This window comes from Meles meles, chromosome 9 (assembly GCF_922984935.1).
Source record: "Meles meles chromosome 9, mMelMel3.1 paternal haplotype, whole genome shotgun sequence".
In the NCBI taxonomy this organism is placed as follows: domain Eukaryota; kingdom Metazoa; phylum Chordata; class Mammalia; order Carnivora; family Mustelidae; genus Meles; species Meles meles.
Genome location: NC_060074.1, coordinates 70,897,984 through 70,919,925, shown reverse-complemented (window position 1 = coordinate 70,919,925; position 21,942 = coordinate 70,897,984). Strand labels below are relative to the sequence as shown.

Sequence of the window (21,942 nt, the reverse complement as noted above, 5' to 3'; positions counted from 1 at the left end):
GGGGCACCCGGGTGGCTCAGTCAGTGAAGTGTCCGACTCTTGGTTTCAGCTCAGGTCATGATCTCAGGGTCATGATACTGAGCCCGATGTCAGGCTCTGTGCTCAGCGTGGAGTTTGCTTGTCCTTCTCCTTCCCCTTCTGCCACCCCCTTACTTGCATTTGTGCACACACGCAGGCACACACCCTCAAAAAAAAAAAAAAAAAAGTCAAGGATTTAGAGCCTCCCATCCAGTAGCTGGGGACAAAGTCCAGCCAAGGTTTTTTATTACTTAGCAGTTGTATTTTCATTTAGTTCACAATATTTTAAAGTTTCTCTTGAGGGGCGCCTGGGTGGCTCAGTCATTAAGTGTCTGCCTTCAGCTCAGGTCATGATCCCGGGGTCCTGGGATCAAGCCCCACATTGGACTCCCTGCTCAGCCGGAAGCCTGCTTCTCCCTCTCCCACTCCCCTGCTTATATTCCCTCTCTCGCGGTCTCTGTCTCTGTGTCAAATAAATAAATAAAATATTTTAAAAAGTAAAATAGAATTTCCCCTGAGACTTCCTTAAGCCATATGTTGTTTGATCTCCAAATACATTGGGGTTTTCTGACTTTCTGTTATTGATTTCTAGTTTAATTCTAAGAGGTCTAAGAGGATTGTTTGTATGACTTCTATTCTTTTACATTTGTTAAGTTATGTTATATAGCCCAGAATGAGGTCTGTCTTGTTTAATGTTCCCTGTGAGCTTGAGAAGAATGTGTATTCTGCTGTTGTTGGGTAAGGTATTCTACAGATGTCAACTGGATCCATTTGAAGGATAGGTGCTGTTCAATTCAGCTATATCCTGATTTTTTTGTCCACTGGATCTGTCCACTTCTGATAGAGGGGCATTGAAATCTCCAACTATAATAGTGGATTTGTCTATTTCTAAAAACGTTTCATACACATACATACACACATACATTTTAAAGATTTTATTTTTTATGTATTTGACAGAAAGTGAGCAAGCAGAAGCAGGGAGAGTGGCACAGGGAGAGGGAGAAGAAGGCTCTCTGCTGAGCAGGGAGCCTGATTCAGGGCTCAGTCCCAGAGTCCGGGATCATGACCAGAGCTGAAGGCAGACGGTCAACTGACTGAGCCACCCAGGCTCCCCTGTGTCTTTATATTTAAAGTAGGTTTGTTGGGATGCCTGACTGGCTCAGTCAGTAGAGCGTGTGACTCTTTCTCAGGACTGTCAGTTCAAACACCACACTGAGCATAGAAAACTATTTTTTTTTCTTTTTTAAGATTTTATTTATTTAACAGACAGAGATCACAAGTAGGCAGAGAGAGGGGGGAAGCAGGCTCCCCTCCGAGCAGAGAGCCTGATGCAGGGTCTCAATTCCAGGACCCTGGGATTATGACCTGAGCTGAACGCAGAGGCTTCAACCCACTGAGCCACCCAGGTGCCCTTAGAAAACTACTTTAAAAAATACACACCCACACACACACACACAGAAACATGGGTGTGTTGTAGACAACATATAGTTGGGTCTTACATATATAATATTATATTTCTCACTGACATAATTGGATTAAGATCTATTTTATTTATAATTATTTTCTATTTGTTGCCTTTGTTCCTTCTTTTATTTTTTTGTTCTGCTCTTTTTTTTTTAAGATTTTATTTATTTACCTGAGAGAGAGAGAGAGACAGCATGAAAGGGGAGAGGGTTAGAGGGAGAAGCAGACTCCCCGCTGAGCAGGGAGTCCGGCACGGGTCTCATTCCTAGGACTCCAGGATCATGACCTGAGCCGAAGGCAGTCACTTGACCAACTGAGCCACCCAGGCACCCTGTTTTGCTCTTTTTCTGCTTTCTTTGGCTTGATAATTCTATATGATTCTGTTTTCTTTCCTTTCAACATATCAGTTGTGCTTTTTTTTTTTTTAAATTTTATTTATTTATTTATTTATTTGAGAAAAGGAGAGAGAGAGAGCAGGAGCAGGGGGAGAAGGAGAAGCAGGCTCCCCACCGAGCCAGGATCCCAGTGCAGTGTTTGATCCAGGACCTGAGCTGAAGGCAGGCACTTAACTGACTGAACTACCCAGGAGCCCTTGTACTTATTTTATTTTAGCGGTTGCTCTAGAATTTGCAGTATGCATTTACAACTAATTTAAGTTGACTTTCAGATAGCGCTGTACCACTTTGCAGGTGGTACCAGTACTTCGTAACAGAGTAAACCAGCTCCTGTTATATAATACAATTCCTTTTTTCTGTCCCTTTTAACATTGCTGTCATACGTTAATTTATAAGCTATAATCTCCTAATATATTATTGCTATTATCATTTCAAACAACGTATTATATCAGTTAAAAATAAGAAAAAATAGGGGTACCTGGGTGGCTCAGTCATTAAACATCTGTCTTTACCTCGGGTCATGATTCCAGGGTCCTGGAATCAAGCCCCGCATCAGGCTCCCTGCTTGGCGGGAAGCCTGCTTCTTCCTCTCCCGCTTTCCCTGCTTGTGTTCCCTCTCTCACTGTGTCTTTCTCTGTCAAATGAATAAATAAAATGTTTTTTAAAAAAAATAAGAAAAATATATTTTATCTTTTATTTTCAAATGCTCTTTCTTTATGTAGATCCTGATTTCTGATCTGTGTCCTTTTCCTTCTCTCTGAAGAACAGCTTTAATCTTTCTTGCAAGGCAGGTCTGCTGGTGACAAATTCCTCAATTTTTGTTTGGTTAAGAAACTTTATTTCTCCTTCACTTTTGAAGGACAGTTGCACTGGTTACAGAATTCAGTGTTGGTAGGTATATCTTTCAACACTAAATACTTCACTCTCCTGTTCCTTGCATGATTTTTTTAAGAGAAGCATGATGTAATTTTTTATCTTTGTTCCTTTCTAGGTAAGTTTTCCCCCTCTGGCATCTTTCAAGACTTTGTCTTTGATTTTCTACAGTTTGAGTATGCTATAGGTGTAGATTTTTTCGTATTCATTATGCTTGGTGATCTCTGAGCTTCCTGAATCTGTGGTTTGTTGTCTGTCTTAGTCTCTTAGTCTTGGGAACTCTCATCCAGGTCAGGTATTTCTTCTTTTATCTCTCTTTTCTCTCTTCTCCTTCTGGTATTCCTGTTGTGTATATGTTTTATATTTTGTAATTGTCCCACAGTTTTTGAGCATTCTGGTTTTCTTTTCTTTTTTTTCCTTTTTTTCCCTTTGCTTTCAGTTTGAGAAGTTCCTATTGACATATCTTAAAGCTCACTGATTCTTTCCTCAGGCATGTCCAGTCTGCTGATGAACTCATCAGGGGCATTGTTCATTTCTGTTAATGTTTTTTATTTCTAGCATTTCCTTTAGATTATTTCTTAGGAGTTTCTATCTCTGCTTATTATATTACCCATCTATTTTTCCATGTTGTCTATTAGAGCCTTTAGCATATTAGTCTTATTTTAAATTCCCAATTGGATAAGTCCAGAATTTCCATCATAGCTAAGTCTGATTCTGATGCTTGCCTCGTCTTTTAGCATACTTGTAACTTTTTTGTTGAAAGCTGGACATGATGTAGTATCACGTAGATGAAACTGAGGTAAATAGGTCTTTAGTGTGAGGTCTTATGTTTATCTGGCTAGAAGCTAGGTTGTATTTACAATTTGTTGTAGATGTAGATGTCAGGGTCTTAAATTTCCTCTGGTGTCTTTGTTTTTGTTTCCCCCGTTATCTTTTGGTTTCCCTACAGACTGCTTCTATATAAGAGCCTGAGCCTTGCTTCAGTTGTAATCTCCTCTACAGGTATCCTTTACAGGAGCACTATTGATATGGTGATAATGTATAGGGGGAGGGGAATCATTCTATAACCCTATGACTAAGCCTCATTCTTTGCCTTTTTAAGGTTTATTTTTATTTATTTATTTAAGTAATTGCTACACCCACCATGGGGCTCAAACTCATGACCCAAGATCGAGGTCTCCTCCGAGGCAGCCACGCACTCCTGAGTTTCACTCTTTTTTTTTTTTTTTTAGATTTTATTTGTTTATTTGATAGACAGAGATCACAAGTAGGCAGAGAGGCAGGCAGAGAGAGTGGGGGAAGCAGGCTCCCTGCCTAGCAGAGAGCCCGATGCGGGGCTCAATCCCAGGACCCTGAGACCATGACCTGAGCTGAAGGCAGAGGCTTTAACCCACCTGAGCCACCCAGGTGCCCCCTGAGTCTTACTCTTTTAGTGAGCCTATGCTCCTGGGCTATAACCTTCACAGGTGCTTCTCAGGCTTTTTTCCCTACTTCACAGCTTCTTTTTTTTCCATGTAGGTTAGGCTTTGGTAAAATAGTCTCCCTTGAGAATAAGCATATGTTCAGGATAACAAAATACTCTGGACATATTTCAAAATGGTTACTTTTCCGTTCATACCATTGGAAGGTAAGTACAAGGGGACTATATTCACAGTGAGAACCTGGTGAGGCTCCTGGAATTAAAACTCATTAAAGTGTTTTTAGTTCTCAGGCTAGTCCATGCTCAGTCCAACAATAGTATATTATTCTTTTAAGGATTCTAGTAGTTGCAGACTCCACTGGTGGTTTCTGATCCTGTTGAACTGTGATTCTCTGTATTGCCTGTCTCTCCTGTTTTGGAAGCAGTGTTTTACCCTGTGGCCTCAATTCTCTAATACCTCTAAGAAGATTTGTTGATTTTCAGTTTTTTTCAGCTCTTTGTTGTTGTAAGGATGGGAGGACTTTCAAGCTCTTCATATATTATACCAAAGTCTAAACGTTGTTAAAGCAGCATAATAGTGAATAAACATTGAGCCCAGATTTGTTAACATTAGTTTCATATTGTACTAATTATTTGACTTTTGTTTTTTTAGGCTTCAGTTGCTATATATTTAAAGTTCTGCCATTGTTTTTAACTTAGTTATAATTTTAAAAATATTTAGAACTGCATATAATATGGCAAATTTCACATTCTTAATGAAAGTAAATTTCAAATTCAAAAGAGTGCCACTGAATGGTTTGACAAATACAAAATTTCTTTTTCTATATAATTTCCAAGTCTCAGAACCATTCATACCGCAAATGGCTAAAATGATGTTAGGTAGGTATGTTTCACAGGTCTCTCTGAGTTCTGTCTACTCCATGGTTTTTAGTGTGTTTCATTCAATATGAAAATGAATAAATAGCTTAAATTGAGGAACATATTATTATATGTAACATATTACACTTATTACAGAAATTTGCCTATGAATGCTCTGTTCCTTACCTAATTTTCCCTAACTCTTGATTTAATTTCCTTGAAGAATGTTACACTAAACCATAGCACTAATAGAAGTTTTCTGCAACAGAGCTTCCATATGCTGCTCTTCGTCTTTTCATCAGCCTTTTTAAAAAAAGATTGGTTGATTGATTTTTTAAAGATTTTATTTATTTATTTGACAGAGAGGGAGAGAGACAGCAAGAGAGGGAATTCAAGCAGGGGGAGTGGAAGAGAGAGAAGCAGGCTTCCCGCTGAGCAGGGAGCCCATTGCAGGGCTTGATCCCAGGACCCTGGGATCATGACCTGAGCAGAAAGCAGACGCTTAACGACTGAGCCACCCAGGTGCCCCTTATTCATTTATTTGAGAGAGAGCGAGAGAGAGAGAGAGAGAGCATGAGCATGCACACAGGAAAGAGCAGGTAGGAGGGGCAGAGGTTAAGAGAGTAACCCAGGCCAACTCCACATTGAGCCCAATGTGGGGCTCAGTCCAATGACCCTGAGATCACCACCTGAGCCAAAACCAAGAGTTAGACATCCAGCTGACTGCACCACCCAGGTGCCCCTTCATCAACTTCTTATGTTGAAAACATCTTGCCACCTGAGAATGTGTTTGGGAAATTTCACAAAATAATTGATCATAAGCTTTGTCAGAAAGATACCTAGGAGGCATGCTAGAGGGACTTTCTGTAGAAAGAAAGATGATAAACTCAGTTGCCCATCTAGCAGATCTCCCTGAATCTGTTACAGAGTTACCTTATGCAACTCCTTGAAGAAGTTGAGTCCTACCAGCATAGCTACTAAGATAGACCTACATCTTCTGCCTTCTGCTTGTTTAATTCTCCAACCTAATTCTACTGCAGAAAAAATGTTTGTGTTACCAGAATCTTATTAAAGCTAAGCTTCTGGGAATACCTGGCTGGCTCAGTTAGTAGAACATGGCAATTCTCAGGGTCATGAGTTCAAGCCCACACTGGGTATGGAGCCTACTTAAAAAAAAAAAAAAGAGCTAAACTCCTAAAGTAGGCAGATATTAAAAACTAATAAATAAAGGATTGACATCAAAATAAAGAAGTGAAGTTAGGCACCATTTCTCTCCTTTATGTAGTTGATCAGTCAGGAACCAATTTTTTTTTTTTTTTTTAATGCAGGTGGAACCTAATTAGCTGAAAAGAAATACTGACTTATTGAAGAGATAATTCAGTAAAACTTTTAAGTCATGGTGCTTCAAAAGTCAAAAGGGTGCTTTTTTTTTTTTTTTTTTTTTTTAAAGATTTTATTTGACAGAGCAAGAGAAAGTAGTAGAGGGAGAAAGAGAAGTAGGCTCCCCACTGAGCAGGGAGGGAGCCCAATGTGGGACTCCATCCCAGGACCCTGATATCATGACCTGAGCCAAAGGCAGATGCTTAACCATCTGAGCCATGCAGGTGCCCAGTGCTCTTGACTAATACTTTAAATTTTGGCTATTTTAAGTGATTACCAATGGTTAAGCATTTCTTACTACTTATAAGTACTAATTGTAATTCAGTGCTTAAATTTGTTGTTACTGTGACTAGGTCTTGAAAGTCCATTGACATTAACAAATTAATTGTAATCCTGTTCTATCAGTAAATGACTGCTGTGTAAAGGCATATGTGGGGCAGTGGGGGCTGTGCTTTCCATAATCTCCAAAGTGTATTAAGATTCTCAGATCAAAGTCATAACTCTCTTTTACATGATTCTTCCTATTAACATCATTCTATCTACTCAAGGTCTGCCATCTTCAAGTAAAGGAAGTTAACTAGTGATTACCTGGAAAAGGAAAATGAATGAAATGTAGTCCACCTAGTAAATGTTAATTCTGCTACGCAAATCAAACTTAATGAAGTTAACAACCTTCATCATGTTCCACTCACTTAGAATGTCCTACTTTTTACCTTTTCCTAATTCGTATGAGAGTTTGAAAACCAAACTCAGTTTCTTGTTCTTTCCTGTAAAGTCTAAGCTTTTCTGAATTAGGGACTGTATCTTGCTTACCTTTGTATCCCAGTGCCTTGTACAGTTTACATAATTGTTTATCATCTTTTCTGAATGTAACTCATAACACAGATTTACAATATTTTACCTGTTATTTGATATGAACTGGTGTTCCCCAAAAGATTATAAGCTTGAAGGCAAAAACTGAGTTCTCCATTCTCTATTGCTAAGAGGCCTATTGAAATAAAATAATCTCTCATTAATACATACTGATTTTTAAAATCACTTTCTGGAGCAGCTGGATGGCTGGGTCATTAAGCATCTGCCTTCGGCTCAGGTCATGATCCCAGGGCTCCGGGATCAAGCCCCACGTTGGGCTCCCTGCTCAGCGGGAAGCCTGCTTTCCCTCTCCCACTCCCCCTGCTTGTGTTCCTGCTCTCGGTGTCTCTGTCTCTGTCAAATAAATAAAATCTTTACAAAAAAAAATAATAAATCACTTTCTGTATTATATAGTAGGGATGCATTAGTTGAAATTTCCTGTGGCAGGCTCTCTCTATAGTTAGAGATGTAATATAGAAATGTAGTGAGAGTCTATAATAACATGGTCATTGAGTATTTACTCTTGACTGGTTTAAAATACCATGTATAACTTTTTTTTAAATATTTTATTTATTTATTTGAGAGAGAGACAGTGAGAGAGAGCATGAGAGGGGAAAAGGTCAGAGGGAGCAGACTCCACATGGAGCAGGTAGCCTGATGCGGGACTAGATCCCAGGACTCTGGGATCATGACCTGAGCTGAAGGCAGTGGCTTAACCAACTGAGCCACCCAGGCGCCCCTCTTGTATAACTTTCTTTAAAATGCACTGCTTCTTGGGGCGCCAGGGTGGCTCAGTCATTAAGCATCTGCCTTCAGCTCAGGTCATGATCCCAGAGTCCTGGGATCAAGCCCCGCTTCGGGCTCCCTGCTCAGCAGGGAGCCTGCTTCTCCCTATCCCACTCCCTGTGCTTGTAGTCCTTCTCTCGCTGTGTTTCTCTCTGTCAAATAAATAAATAAAATCTTATAAGAATAAATAAATAATAAAATGCTCTGCTTCTTAAGTGTAGAGTTTGAGTCTGACAGTTCTATGTAACAAATGTCTCTGACAAGAGCACAGTATTGCCAAAGCCTAGAAAATACCCTTCTGTCCCTTGCCAGTCAGCCTCCTCCACCCACAACTGCTCTTCTAATTTTTAATCTCATATGTTACTTTCACCTGTTCATGAACTTCATATAAATGGAATCAGATGTATTTTTTGTGTCTAATTTCTTTGACTCAACATAATGTTTTTGAGGTTCATGGATAAATAATTCTCAAGAGCTCTCATTCTTAGGAACATTCATAGTCTTAAAATTTAATTAAAACATGGTGATAACTTCTTTTTTTTTTTTTTTAAGATTTTTATTTATTTATTTGACAGAGAGAGATCACAAGTAGGCAGAGAGGCAGGCAGAGAGAGAGAGAGAGGAGGAAGCAGGCTCCCCGCTGAGCAGAGAGCCCGATGTGGGACTCGATCCCAGGACCCTGAGATCATGACCTGAGCTGAAGGCAGAGGCTTAACCCACTGAGCCACCCAGGCGCCCATGGTGCTAACTTCTAATACTTCATGTTCATCATAGCACAAATTAGTTTTCTTAGTCTTCTATGGACTATGAATTCACTTTATTATCACTGGAGGTATCATCACTAAAATATTTTCATGTAACTTAAGTTGAAGATATAATCAAATGTAAGTCATATTTTTAACTATTCTGTTAAGGAAAGATTTTTTTTTAATAAATAGTGTTCTTTACTGGCATATAATAAGAGAGGTTTTATTTTTCCTTGTTTTTGTGTATTTTCTAGACACACAGACTAAAATGAAATGTTTAATTTTTCTTTTACATTGTATGTTTTAATATAGATCAAATTAGCTATCTTCAGTATGAACTTGGGATAAGGGCAATAAGAAACCCTATTGTTTCCAGCCTCCACTAAGCTGAACTGGCAGTGTGTCAGGAAAATTCCCAGTATGGAGCAGTTTTACTGCAATTCAGTACAATTGGTTCTTGCATAACCTTTAGAAAATCATACATAAAACATTCTCATCTATATAAATAAAAATCACCCACACACTTTATTAATAGCTTTGTTCACTTTTTCCCTGGGACTTGTGCTGCATGTTCCTACTGTGTCCCCTTTTTCAGCCTTTTTTTAAGATAACTTTCTATAAGCTTTCTTAAAAGCCAAAGGGTTAGGTAATACTAGAAATCATATATAAAATTCTTGATAATTCCCACTAGCCCAGATCTCCCTCTCAATCGTGTACTATAACTAGTGTCTCTGTTTGTCCTTTGTACATTTAGTAACAGGGAGTGGCTTTTTTACTAGACAGTTTAATTTTAGGAAAGAAAGAAGGTTGTAATTTCATGGAAATAAGAATCATAATATATTTTATTCGTGATAATGTTTGGGATTTATTTTAAAACACATATTTTTAAGGTTTACCACTGTCACTATGACTACGTGATAACAGCAAACATAGTGGGTTGAAGTCTCAGACTTTTTCCTTAGTCTAGTTCATTAGCCGGAAATATGTTTGTTTCAAGTGTCATTTTTCTAAATCTAAATTTAAGAAGATTTTCTGTGTATTCCTCCAAAGTATATGGTATAAAGTGCCAGAATAATTTAATAAGCATCTAGATCTTACTACCAGCTTATGGAAATACAGTGACTAGAAGAAAATTAAATGACTTCACTGTCCAGAATATGGGAAATTTATAGGACAAATGACCCCATTCTCTCAGCAAATGAAAGCAGGTAGGGGGTGGGGGTGGCTTTCTATTATATTAAATTTCTATTAGATTAAAACAGACTTAAGGTATATGTCACTTCACACCTCATTTTCGTATATGTGCTGCCGAAGCGAGCACTGTGTCACTTACACCTCAGTTTAAAAAGAGAGAGATTTCAGAGATACATGAACTAGATGCTGTGTGTGGACCTTGTTTGGATCCTAATCTGGACAGACCCAACTGTGAAAATACTCCTGAGACAACCTGAATGTTAACTGGGTATCAGATGATATTTTCAAAATGTCAGTATGGACAGGTGTAGCAAAGGTGTTGTTAGGGTTTTGTTTTTAAGAAATACTCCCTGTTTATTAGTGATTAAATACCAAAGTGATACCTAAGATTTTATCTCTATGAAATAAAATCTAGGTTTATCAAATCTCTGTCAGTAACTCTGTCAAAAAAGAAAGAAAGGATGGGCACCTGGGTGACTGAAGCCTCTGCCTTCAGCTCAGGTCATGATCCTGGGGTCCTGGGATCAAGTCCCGCATTGGGCTCCCTGCTCACCAGAGAATCTGTTTTTCCCTTTCTCTCTCCCTCGCCTCTCCCCCTGCTATGCTTGCTTCTCTCTCTCAAATAAATAAATAAAATCTTAAAAAAAAAAGGTGTTAGAAGTGATAAGAATGACAAAACACTGATAATTGTTGAAGCTCTGTAAGGAGTACATAGGATTTATTACATTATTCTCGCTAGGTTTGAAGATTTTCACTGTATAAAGTTAAAATCCACAATGAGAAGGAAAATATTAATCATTACTTTATTTTTTTAAGATTTTATTTATAAATTTTAGAGAATGAAGTGAGCAGGGGGGAGTGCAGAGGGGGAGGAAGGGAGAGGGAGAGAGAACCTGGAGCAGACTCCATGCTCAGCACAGAGCCTGACACAGGGCTCTATCTCACAACCCCGAGATCAAGACCTGAGCCGAAATCAACAGACACTTATTCCTGACTGAGCCACCTTGGCACCCCACCACTTCATTTATTTATTTATTTTTAATATTTACTGTAGAGAGAGCACCAGCATGAGGCACAGAGGGAGAGGAAATCCCAAGCTGACTCTGCGCTGAGCCTGAGTCCAACACAGGAAGTTGACTGCACTGAGGTCACCACCCAGGTGGAAGCCAAGAGTCCGGAGCTCAACTGACTGTGCCACCCAGGTCCCCATCACCACATTAATAGCAAACAAAACTATATTCACTTTAGGAATAGCAGACACTTTCAGCAAACAGTAACATCCCATAAATTAATGTGTTAAATTTAGGGGAAGGAGTAAAAGGCATTTGTAATACTACCTTACCTAACGCACAGTTCAGGGCCCTCCCTTCTCCCGCCGAATACCATGAAACTGTAGAATGTTTCGTTTGAAAGGAAGATGCATCTGTCCTTGGGAAGAGTAGACGGATCTAGTGCTAGCAGTGAAACCCAAAGCATTTAGCTCTCTCCTGTGCCGTTTATGGGAGTCACTTGGGACTGATGTCTAATTGTGAAGTCAGTGATGTGGCCTTTCTCATAGCCAGAACTTTTGACTGTCTATATTATTCTCTGATAAAACATCTGTTTTTCTATGGAATATTTTTTACCTTCCATTACTTTTGCTTAGTTCTATAAAAAGGAATGCTCTAAATGAATAGATTAGGCCTTTTATAAACATGATTTTCTATAACAATTCACCTTCTGGGATTTTTTTACCTGAGACACTGACTTCAAGGTATTTTTCTAGTAGAAAATAGTCTAGGTCTAATTGGGACATGGATCTGAATACCAAAGTCACAATCAGTATCACAGCAGGTTTGCAGAATCAGTGAATGTTGAAACAGTTTCGTCAGTGGATCTGCTTTTCTAAGTTCCCGCATTGGTTTTCATGCTCTAGAGGTTTAACCTAGCCTGACTGAAGTACTGTAGAAAAGAGCCTTCACAAATTGACATTTTAAAACAAAAGCCCTTTTCCTGAATTCTCAAGAATTCTTCAACCATAGCAAATCTAAGAGCAAACCAAACATTCCTGAGTCCCAAATCCAGTTGTAATTTAAATTATTAAGGCACTATACATGAAAGTAGTCATTTTGCATATTGAGTATATTTGTAAAATCTGTTTTTTCAACATATCTATGTAATCTGTTATATCAACTAAATTTTGAGTTCTCAGAGAGCTGGAGTCATTTCTGTCAGTTTAACTCTTCATAGCCACTGTCACAACAGGAAAGGATAAAGGTATCTTGCTAAATATATCTTATTTAAACCTGACTTGTCACATCTTTTAAACCTGGAACTTTTGATGGTAGAAGGTTTAAGTATAAGAATATATGAAAGGGGGGGTGAGGGTATGGGTAACTGGGTGAGGGACATTAAGGAAGGCACTTGATGTAATGAGTACAGGGTATTATATAAAACTGATGAATTACTGACCTCTACCTCTGAAACTAATAATACATTATATGTTAATTAATTGAATTTAAATAAAAATATTTAAAAATAAATAAAATAAAATATGTCAGCTAAAGAAAAAACAAAATATGTTGCCAGCATTAAGGAAAAGGCTGTATTGGGAAATAGTTTAAATATAAGAGCGTATAAGCTATCTACTCCTCTAGATTAATGTTTCCCACAGTGATTTCTCCTTCTAGTTTGCTCCATTGAACATAGTTAGACAAAAAAAAAAAATCATATTGTATTATTGAAAAATATATATGAGGGGCACCTGGGTGGCTCACTCATTAAGCAGTTGCCTTCGGCTCAGGTCATGATCCCCAGGTCCTGGAATCAAGCCCGCATCCGCCTCCCTGCTCAGTGGGAAGCCTGCTTCTCTTCCCTGCTTGTGTTCCCTTTCTTGCTGTGTCTCTCTCTGTCAAATAAATAAAATCTTGGGGCGCCTGGGTGGCTCAGTTAAGTTTTTTAAAAACTTCTTGTTAAGGGGCACCTGGGTGACTCAGTGGGTTAAAGCCTCTGCCTTCGGCTCAGGTCATGATCCCAGGGTCCTGGGATTGAGTCCCATGTCAGGCTCCCTGTTCAGCGGGGAGCCTGCTTCCCCTCCCCTCTCTGCCTGCCTCTCTGCCTACTTGTGATCTCTGTCTGTCTGTTTTAAAGATTTAAAAAAAAAAACAAAAAAAACTTCTTGTTAAAATTACACATCTTTTGATAAGTTAGTAACCTCTCATCATAATGGCCAAGCTCTTTGGCCCTTTACTGGAGTAGTTTTTAACCTAAGTTTTAGCATGATTGCTTGCTGAATTCATTTGACATCAAAAAAAAGTTGTTAACCAGGAAATGTAGCTTTGACAGTTCAGAAAGCACATTTTCTACTTTATAAAATTATGTTCCTACTTTCAGTTGTTCTTGATAATATGAATAGAATGAATGGTAAAGCCTATAGATCCTAATAAAAGATACTAACATACACCTGATCTTTTCCAGCCAAATTTTTTAGCCAGAGATGCTACTGACAAGTGAACAGATTTGAATTTTATTGTCTTTTGTTTTCCATGGTAACATGTAGGTGAACGTGCAAATAACTAGTAAAAAACCAATAAAGCAGTGAAAAGAAAAATAGATAAGTATTTACTAAAAAACTAGAGAATCGGGGTGCCTGGGTGGCTCAGTCATTAAGCATCTGCCTTCGGCTCAAGTCTTGATCCCAGGTGGGATCAAGCAGGCAGCCTGCTTCCCTTCCTCTCTCTCTGCCTGCTTCTCTGCCTACTTGTGATCTGTGTCTGTCAAATAAATAAAATCTTAAAAAAACAACAACAACTAGAGAATCTGTGGGGCACCTGGGTGGCTCAGTGGGTTGAGCCTCTGCCTTCGGCTCAGGTCATAGTCTCAGGGTCCTGGGATCAAGCCTGTCATGAGGCTCCCTACTTATCAGGGAGCCTGCTTCACCCTCTCTCTCTACTTACTTGTGATCTCTTTCTCTGTCAGATGGATAAATAAAATCTTAAAAAAAAAAAAAAACAACTAGAGAATCTGGTTTTTGAAGTTTTTCTATCCCCCACCCCCCCTTATGAATTCCTTGTTGGCAGGAACCGCCTTATTCTTCCTTATATTCCGGATAGATTACCCAGGGTATCTCATTTAAGACAGTATAAATAATTTAGGCTAGAAACTTTACATAGCTTCGTGAAATGTTGTCCTTAATGTGCTACCAGCAGGGAAAACAAAATGAAATTGAAATAATTTGAAAGAAAGAGGAGAGGGTCTCTCCTTCCATATGGTAAACATAGTGTTTGTGGGGAAATCACAGACATTTTTAAAACCATTTTTTAATTGTATCTATCTTTGGTCCATATTATTTATCTTTAGTATATATATGTGATCAAAAAGAAGTTTGTTTTCCAATTTGGGATTTTGTGAAAATGGAAACAGCAGTTTGTGAAAAATATAACACATACAGACACACACCTGTAGCCAGCCTAAAATTGTTTGTCACCAATCCCAAACTGATAACTAGACATTTCATACTCTGAGTGTATATATGGGAGATTAACAAAAGTGCTTAATAGTGACCTATAGTGTGCATGTTGTGTGCATGCATGCATACGTGTTTGGTTGTGTGTGTGTTCTGTGGATAATTAGCAGCCACATGGCAATGTGTTCAGTGTTGGTGTTTGATAAATAAGGAATTTTGAATTGGAAACTAGAATAATAAATTGCTCAGGTATCTTTAAAAGTATCTTTTTAAAATTGAATTCTTGCTGCGAGAATAACTATTAAAGTTTAATTGCATTTTTTTATCATTTTTCTTTGATTTTATAGTAAAAACTGCCAAGCAGATAACATCTAAATGTAGCTTTTTCAATGTGACAAAGTTACATAAGAAGAGAATCCCCTAGCACGTAAAGAAAAATGCAATTATTTTCTATTCTGAATCTTCAGACTGCTGTTTTAGAAAATCATATCTGATTATTTGCTCAGCAGAAGATTATTGAGTTGATTTAGCTGTGATTTTACTTAACAAAGCTTCAACTGCATTCCTACTGTGGAGTCCAAAAAAGGTAGAGAGATCTAAATGATACATTCAAACTGCGATTTTTGTGAACAGGGCCATCGATGCACCCCTCAGAGCTAATAGCGGAGATGAGAAACAGTGGGTTTGCACTGAAACGAAATGTACTGGGGAGAAACTTGACCGCAAATGATCCATCACAGGTAATGATCTTTTTATCGGTAAGCTGAAAATGTCTATAAATCTAAATGTGATTGCTTGTGAATTGCTACTTAATGTTTTCCAATATGCATATATCCATAGGAAAGCAAGATAGAGCAAAGAAAATGCCTAAAATGTATTTTGATTTTGATTCTTTATTATTTTAACCTAAATGAGAAATTGTTTTTAAACCTATATTTTAATAAATGAAACTGCTCCAGGTTTATGTGGATAAAATCTCTACGAACTGGTGATGAGGTGTTGTGTGTGTTTTTTTTTTTTTACCCTCTCTGCTAACTTAAATTAAATAGAACCAATGAGAAGTTGTGTGTGGAAGAAAACTCCTAAAAATTATAGAAAATATTTTAAATTTATTAAACTGTACGTAGATCCAGAAAAATGGTTGCTAGGTTGTAGATATCCTAACCGCAAATTATTTTATTTAATGAAGAAACTGGAGCCCAGAGAAGTGATTGCCTTTGTGGCTCATGTGGTTGTTTAGAGACAGAACTGACACTAAAACTCAGACTCCCATTGGCATAAACTTGTGGTACTCTGAAAAGAGGCACATTACTTTCCAAACACTGCTAGGGACTACTCATATAACCTATATAATCATGTATCTGTACTGTTGATACATTGGTATATACTTGATAATGTACTGTTGAATTTATAAAGGCTAAAATTGTGGATGTTTTGACTTTCTTATAAAGTTCATGATCAGGAACGCCTGGGAGGCTTAGTCAGTTAAGAGTCTCCCTCAAGGGGCGCCTGGGTGGCTCAGTGGATTAAGCCGCTGCCTTCGGCTCAGGTCATGATCTCAGGGTCCTGGGATCGAGCCCCGCATCGGGCTCTCTGCTCCGTGGGGAGCCTGCTTCCTCCTCTCTCTCTGCCTGCCTCTCTGCCTACTTGGGATCTCTCTCTGTCAAATAAATAAATAAAATCTTTAAAAAAAAAAAAAAAAGAGTCTCCCTCAACTTAGGTCATGAACTCAGGGTCTTGGAATCCAGCACCCATCAGGCTCCCTGCTCAGTGGGGAACCTGCTTCTCCCTCTCCCTCTGCCACTCGCCTTGCTTGTGCTCGCCCTCTCTCTGTCAAATAAATAAATAAAATCTTTAAAAATAATAATAAATAAATAGTAAATAAAGTTCATGATCTTCTTGGTTTTAACATTTCACTAAGTTAAAAATAAAGTATTTAAATGCTTAAGTGTTTAAATTCAAACTCAAGAGATGGAGAGTAGGAGCAATGCTATAAATCTGTGTTTTACCTGTTTTCTCTCTTCCTCTTCCTGATAAAGTTTGTTAATGCTGACAAAGCAGTTATCTTCACCTCTTAGTGTACTATGATCCTCCTTGGCAGGCAGACTACAAAAAATTTTTAGTCCCCCACCACCTACTTCCCAATCCAGGATGTCATACTCATCTATAGTATGTCCCTGACACAAAATTTTTATTTATAAATGTTTTCTTTCCCATCTGATAACGAATTTGTTTTGCAGTCTAGCAATTTATTGATGTCTTTGTTGATTCAGGAATATGTTGCAAGTGAAGGTGAAGAAGATCCAGAAGTCGAATTTTTAAAGTCACTGACAACCAAACAAAAACAGAAACTTCTCAGGTAATTAAAAAGTGTATATTTAATGGATTCAACTATTTTTTCCTGTATTTATCTTAGTATCATATTTAACTTTGATCCTAAGAGCTTACGAAGCTACTTTAAACCATGCATCACATCTACTGATTTGCTCTTCAGCTATAGTAATACAATTTTGTCTTTCTTTCAATAATATGAAAATGAGTATAAAATTATATACTCAGATTATGGCACAAAATCATTGTACTTTCTAGAACATTTAGTTTGGAAATAGCTGTATTTGTAGGTGTTACTTTTCATAATAGATTTTTTATATATCTTTGCACACAGTTTGTTCCCATAAAACACTGTGAGCCATATGTTATTCTTTTTGTAAGATTTTATGAGGAATGCTGAAAAATGTAAATTTAACGTAAATATGAAATTAAACAGACTACCTCTGGATTAAAGAATCCAAGAAATGTTTGCTGAGTCCAATAGAGGGAGCTCATGATGTTTCAGCTTGGGGATTTTGAGAATGGCTGGACAGAACCTTCAGTGAAGACGTTTTTATTTCAGAGTAACTCAAACACATAAACAAGTTACTCTTCTCGGAATGTGAAATACTCTTTAGAAATTCAGAATGCCTTAATAAAATTGTCTTAATTTTTTTTTTAAGATTTTATTTATTTATTTGACAGAGACACAGCGAGAGAGGGAACACAGACAGGGGGAATGGGAGAGGGAAAAGCAGGCTTCCCGCTGAGCCCAGAGCCCAATGTAGGGCTCAATCCCAGGACCCTAGGATCATGACCTGAGCTGAAGGCAGACGCTTAACAACTGAGCTACCCAGGTGCCCCTAAAATTGTCTTAATTTAATTAATTTTTAAATCTAAACAGTTGTTGAAAACTAGTATGTGATTATATAACAAAAGAATACAAAAAACTTGAAAGTGTATTCTTTTTTAGAATTTCTGGAGAATATGGCCTTCAATTTTGATAATATAATATTGATTAGTATTTCCCTACTTTAAAATAGCACATATCATGGGGCGCCTGAGTGGCTCAGTAGTTAAGTGTCTGCCTTCGTCTCAGGTCATGATCTCAGAGTCCCGGGATCTAGCCCTACGTCGGGCTCCCTGCTCTATGGGAAACCTGCTTTTCCCTCTTGCTCTCCCACTGCTTGTGTTCCCTCTCTCGCTGTCTCTCTGCCAAATAAATAAATAAAACCTTAAAAAAAAAGATGAAAGAATTCATCATCAGTGTTCTCCAAATCTTTTAGTCTCTCTCTGTCAAAATAAATAAAATCTTAAAAAATAATATTTCACTAAGCATGATACGCTCTAGTTCCATCCACGTCGTCGCAAATGGCAAGATTTCATTTCTTTTGATGGCTGCATAGTATTCCATTGTGTATATATACCACATCTTCTTTATCCATTCATCTGTTGATGGACATCTAGGTTCTTTCCATAGTCTGGCTATTGTAGACATTGCTGCTATAAACATTCGGGTACACGTGCCCCTTCGGATCACTATGTTTGTATCCTTAGGGTAAATACCCAGTAGTGCAATTGCTGGGTCATAGGGTAGTTCTATTTTCAACATTTTGAGGAACCTCCATGTTGTTTTCCAGAGTGGTTGCACCAACCATAAATGACTCTTAATCTCACAAAACAAACTGGGGGTTCCTGGGGGGAGGTGGGATTGGGAGAGGGGGAGTGGGCTATGGACATTGGGGAGGGGAGGCGAACCATAAGAGACTATGGACTCTGAAAAACAACCTGAGGGTTTTGAAGGGTCAGGGGTGGGAGGTTGGGGCAACCTGAGGGTTTTGAAGGGTCAAGGGTGGGAGGTTGGGGGAACAGGTGGTGGGTAATGGGGAGGGCACGTTTTGCATGGAGCACTGGGTGTTGTGCAAAAAGAATGAATACTGTTACGCTGAAAAAATAAATAAAATGGAAAAAAAAAAGTCTATTTAAAAATCCATATAAACGGAATCATATAATGTAAAAAATAATAATAATAATAATAATATTAATAATAAATACGGATCATTAATTTTCATTTGATTATAGCTACATATTTGAGTTTACATTAGCATGTAACTAATGTTATAAAGCTTCCTTGAGGTCAGGATGACTTTGTTTAGAGTGCTATATAATTTCAAATTCTGATTCAGTAAGAATTTTTTTTAATAGTCATTACTATTGGAGAAAGTATAGTGAAAGAATTGGCTTAATGTATTTAATTTTATGTGTGACTTGAATAATTTAAAAGAAAATTGTCATTTAATAAAGAATCCATTTATATTTGAATACCATTTTCAGTAGTGTCAAGGAAAATATATTGCCTATTTAAAACTTTATTTTTGTCAACAAAGGACTATTTTTACATAGTATGTTACTATTTTTCCAATAACAGGAAATTGGACCGGCTTGAGAAGAAAAAAAAGAAAAAGAAAAAAGATAGAAAAAAGAAAAAGCTTCAGAAGAGCAGAAGTAAACACAAAAAACATAAAAATAGGTCCCCCTCCTCCTCTTCGTCCTCCTCCTCCCCCTCCTCTTCCTCCTCCAGTGAGACTTCAGAAAGCAGCAGTGAGAGTGACAACAAAGAAAAGAAAATACAAAAGAAGAAAAGAAAGAAAAATAAGTGTTCAGGGAATAACAACAGTGATTGTGAAGAGAAGGACAAGTCTAAGAAGAGAAAACTTCATGAAGAACTTTCTAGCAGTCACCATAACAAAGAAAAGGCCAAGGAAAAGCCTAGGTTTTTAAAACAAGAAAGTTCTAGGGAGCATAGCAAATGGAGCCATTCTGATTCTGACAAAAAGTCCAGAAGCCATAACCGGAGCCCAGAGAGGAGAGGATCTGAAAGAAATGAGAGGAGCAGCAGGAGCCAGAGCAGGGATGAGAGGGGTAGGAGAAGCAGAAGCAGAAGTCACGGTAGTTACAAGCAAAGAGAAATAAGAAAACGGTCACAGCGAAGTCCCAGTGAAGAGCGGAATGGAAGGGACACCAGGAGCCATGGCACAGATGTATACAGAGGAGAAAGAGCACACAGAGAGAGCCCAGGAGATAAGCATACTAGGGTGACACAAAGAGAACGAAGCAGAAGTAGAGAGAATAAAGAGAGACTGTATGTGACAATTACCTGGGAATAAAAATGATCTCCACTCCCTTACTGAATACCTGTGGCAAGGGCTAAATTATATACTGTTGTCTTTCTAATAAAAAAGCTCTGTTGTAATTTTCCATTCCAGAAAACTGTCATATCAGATACAAAAACGACGTGAGTCCTATAAGAATGAACTTTGCAAAATATATGTAAGTAATCTCTTTTGGGGCTGTAAAAATATTTTCTGTTGATAAATGTTTCTTGTGCCCTAGGTTAAAAACCCCATATAAATAACTCTGTGACATTTTGTTTTGAACATCATTAAAAGAATGAATGATAGTACACTGAATGGGTATAATTTAATTTTTGTTGTTTTTTTCTGTTCAAATGTATTACTTTTAAAATTCTAATTTACTTGAAGCAAAGCTTAATCATTGTTGAAATTCTCTAGTATGAATTCAGTAGTAGATTTGATCACTGTTTCCTTAAGACGTTTAAATTCCCTTCAGGTGTTTTGTTCCATTTATGTTTGGAGGGCGTATTAGTTTTCTGTGCTGCCAATTACTTCAGACTTCAAACAACACAGATGTACAGTTCTGGAGATCAGAAATCTGAAATGGATCTCACTGGGTTAAAATCAAAATGTCAGCAGGTTTGGTTCCTCCTGGAAGCTCTGGGAAAAAATCCATTTGCTTGCTTATTTCTAGCTTCTGGAGTCTGCCTGCATTCCTTGGCTCCTGGACCCTTCTTCCATCTTCAGAACTTGTTAGGGTAAAGTTAAGTCCTCACATCTTATCACTCTGACATTTTGATATTCTGCATCTCTCTTGCACTAATTTTGAGGACCCTTGTGATTAGATTGGGCCACCAGAGAAACTCCCTATGTTAAACTGATTGGCAATCCTAATTCTATTTACAACCTTAATTCCCCTTTGCCACGTAACCTAACATATTCACAGTTCCAAGGATGAGGACGTGTACTTCTTTTGAGGGACATTATTCTGCCTACCACCGGTGGCCTTTCTGCTACTAGCATACAGCTATTAAGGATTTTACTTCTAAAGATTAAGCATTTATATAATGTCATGAATGAACTATTATAAGCTATTAAATATATTTCATGAGTATAGGTATATAAGACATATTTAAACTTAGCTGCAAGTTTTTCTTTGTGCTTCAAAGAATATGGTAAAGGAAAGTTACAGAAAAAAGATTTCTTGGTACAAATTATAAGTAACATGCAATTCTAAAAAAAAATCTAAAACATCATGGACTAAGTATTTCTATTATTAAGGTTCCACATTTGAAAAAAACATCTGTTATTTAGTACAATGCAAATATTGGTTAGTTTGGATAATTGTGAGGGTTGTCAGTCATAATTTCATAAATTCATAATTTCATAAAATGTAAAATGTATGTTTGAAAGTTAAATCGCTTTATGTAGTCTGATATATATGTCTTTGTCATGTAAATATATACACACAAATGTCTGGTTTAGAAGAAACGAAAGGCATAAGCAACCCTTTGATTATTTAGATTTGTAAGAGAGTTTGAAGTAGGGGGGGAACTTGAATTCCATCTACAGTATTCTGTAATAACTCACCGTGCACCTCAAAGATCCCTTTCCTTCATTTAAAAAAAAAGCATGCATTTGAAATGGATAAAGACTGCTAATTTACACCTTGAGTTCATTAGTGTTGCACTGATTATTTTCTATCTTACGCCTTTTTAGACTTTATAATTTTTATAATGTCAAAACCTATGAAATACTTAACTGTCTCAAAGGGTTTCTAAACCAATACAGTGTTCATGAAGAGAAATGTTGAAATACATCCTGTAATTAAAAGTGAATTAAAGAAATACATTGTCATTTCTTACACTTTTTTCATTTGACTTTCACAAAAGTGTGATCCACTTTAACTTTCTAAGTGGCCATAAAAAATGGCCATGAGAATTTTTTTTTTATAAATCTCTGGTTTAATTATCCTTCATTGTTAAGACTGAGAAACTATCAAGTACGCCCAATAACCCTAATACTCTTACCCATCTAACGGTGAGAAAAATTCCTGTATCGTTATGGA

The 21,942-nt window shown here is 37.6% G+C and overlaps 1 protein-coding gene across 2 annotated transcripts in view; it reads left to right on the top strand.

The window, feature by feature from the left end:
- CIR1 (corepressor interacting with RBPJ, CIR1) overlaps window positions 1-21,723 on the top strand; it is a 44,405-nt gene extending 22,682 nt beyond the window's left edge. For both annotated transcript variants that reach the window (XM_046019791.1, XM_046019792.1), the window contains exons 8-10: window positions 15,064-15,170; window positions 16,704-16,789; window positions 19,169-21,723. In XM_046019791.1, coding sequence (XP_045875747.1) covers window positions 15,064-15,170; window positions 16,704-16,789; window positions 19,169-19,907 — 932 coding nt within the window. In that variant the 3' untranslated portion in view covers window positions 19,908-21,723. The remainder of the gene's footprint in view (window positions 1-15,063; window positions 15,171-16,703; window positions 16,790-19,168) is intronic.
- The last annotated feature ends 219 nt before the right edge of the window (window positions 21,724-21,942 follow it).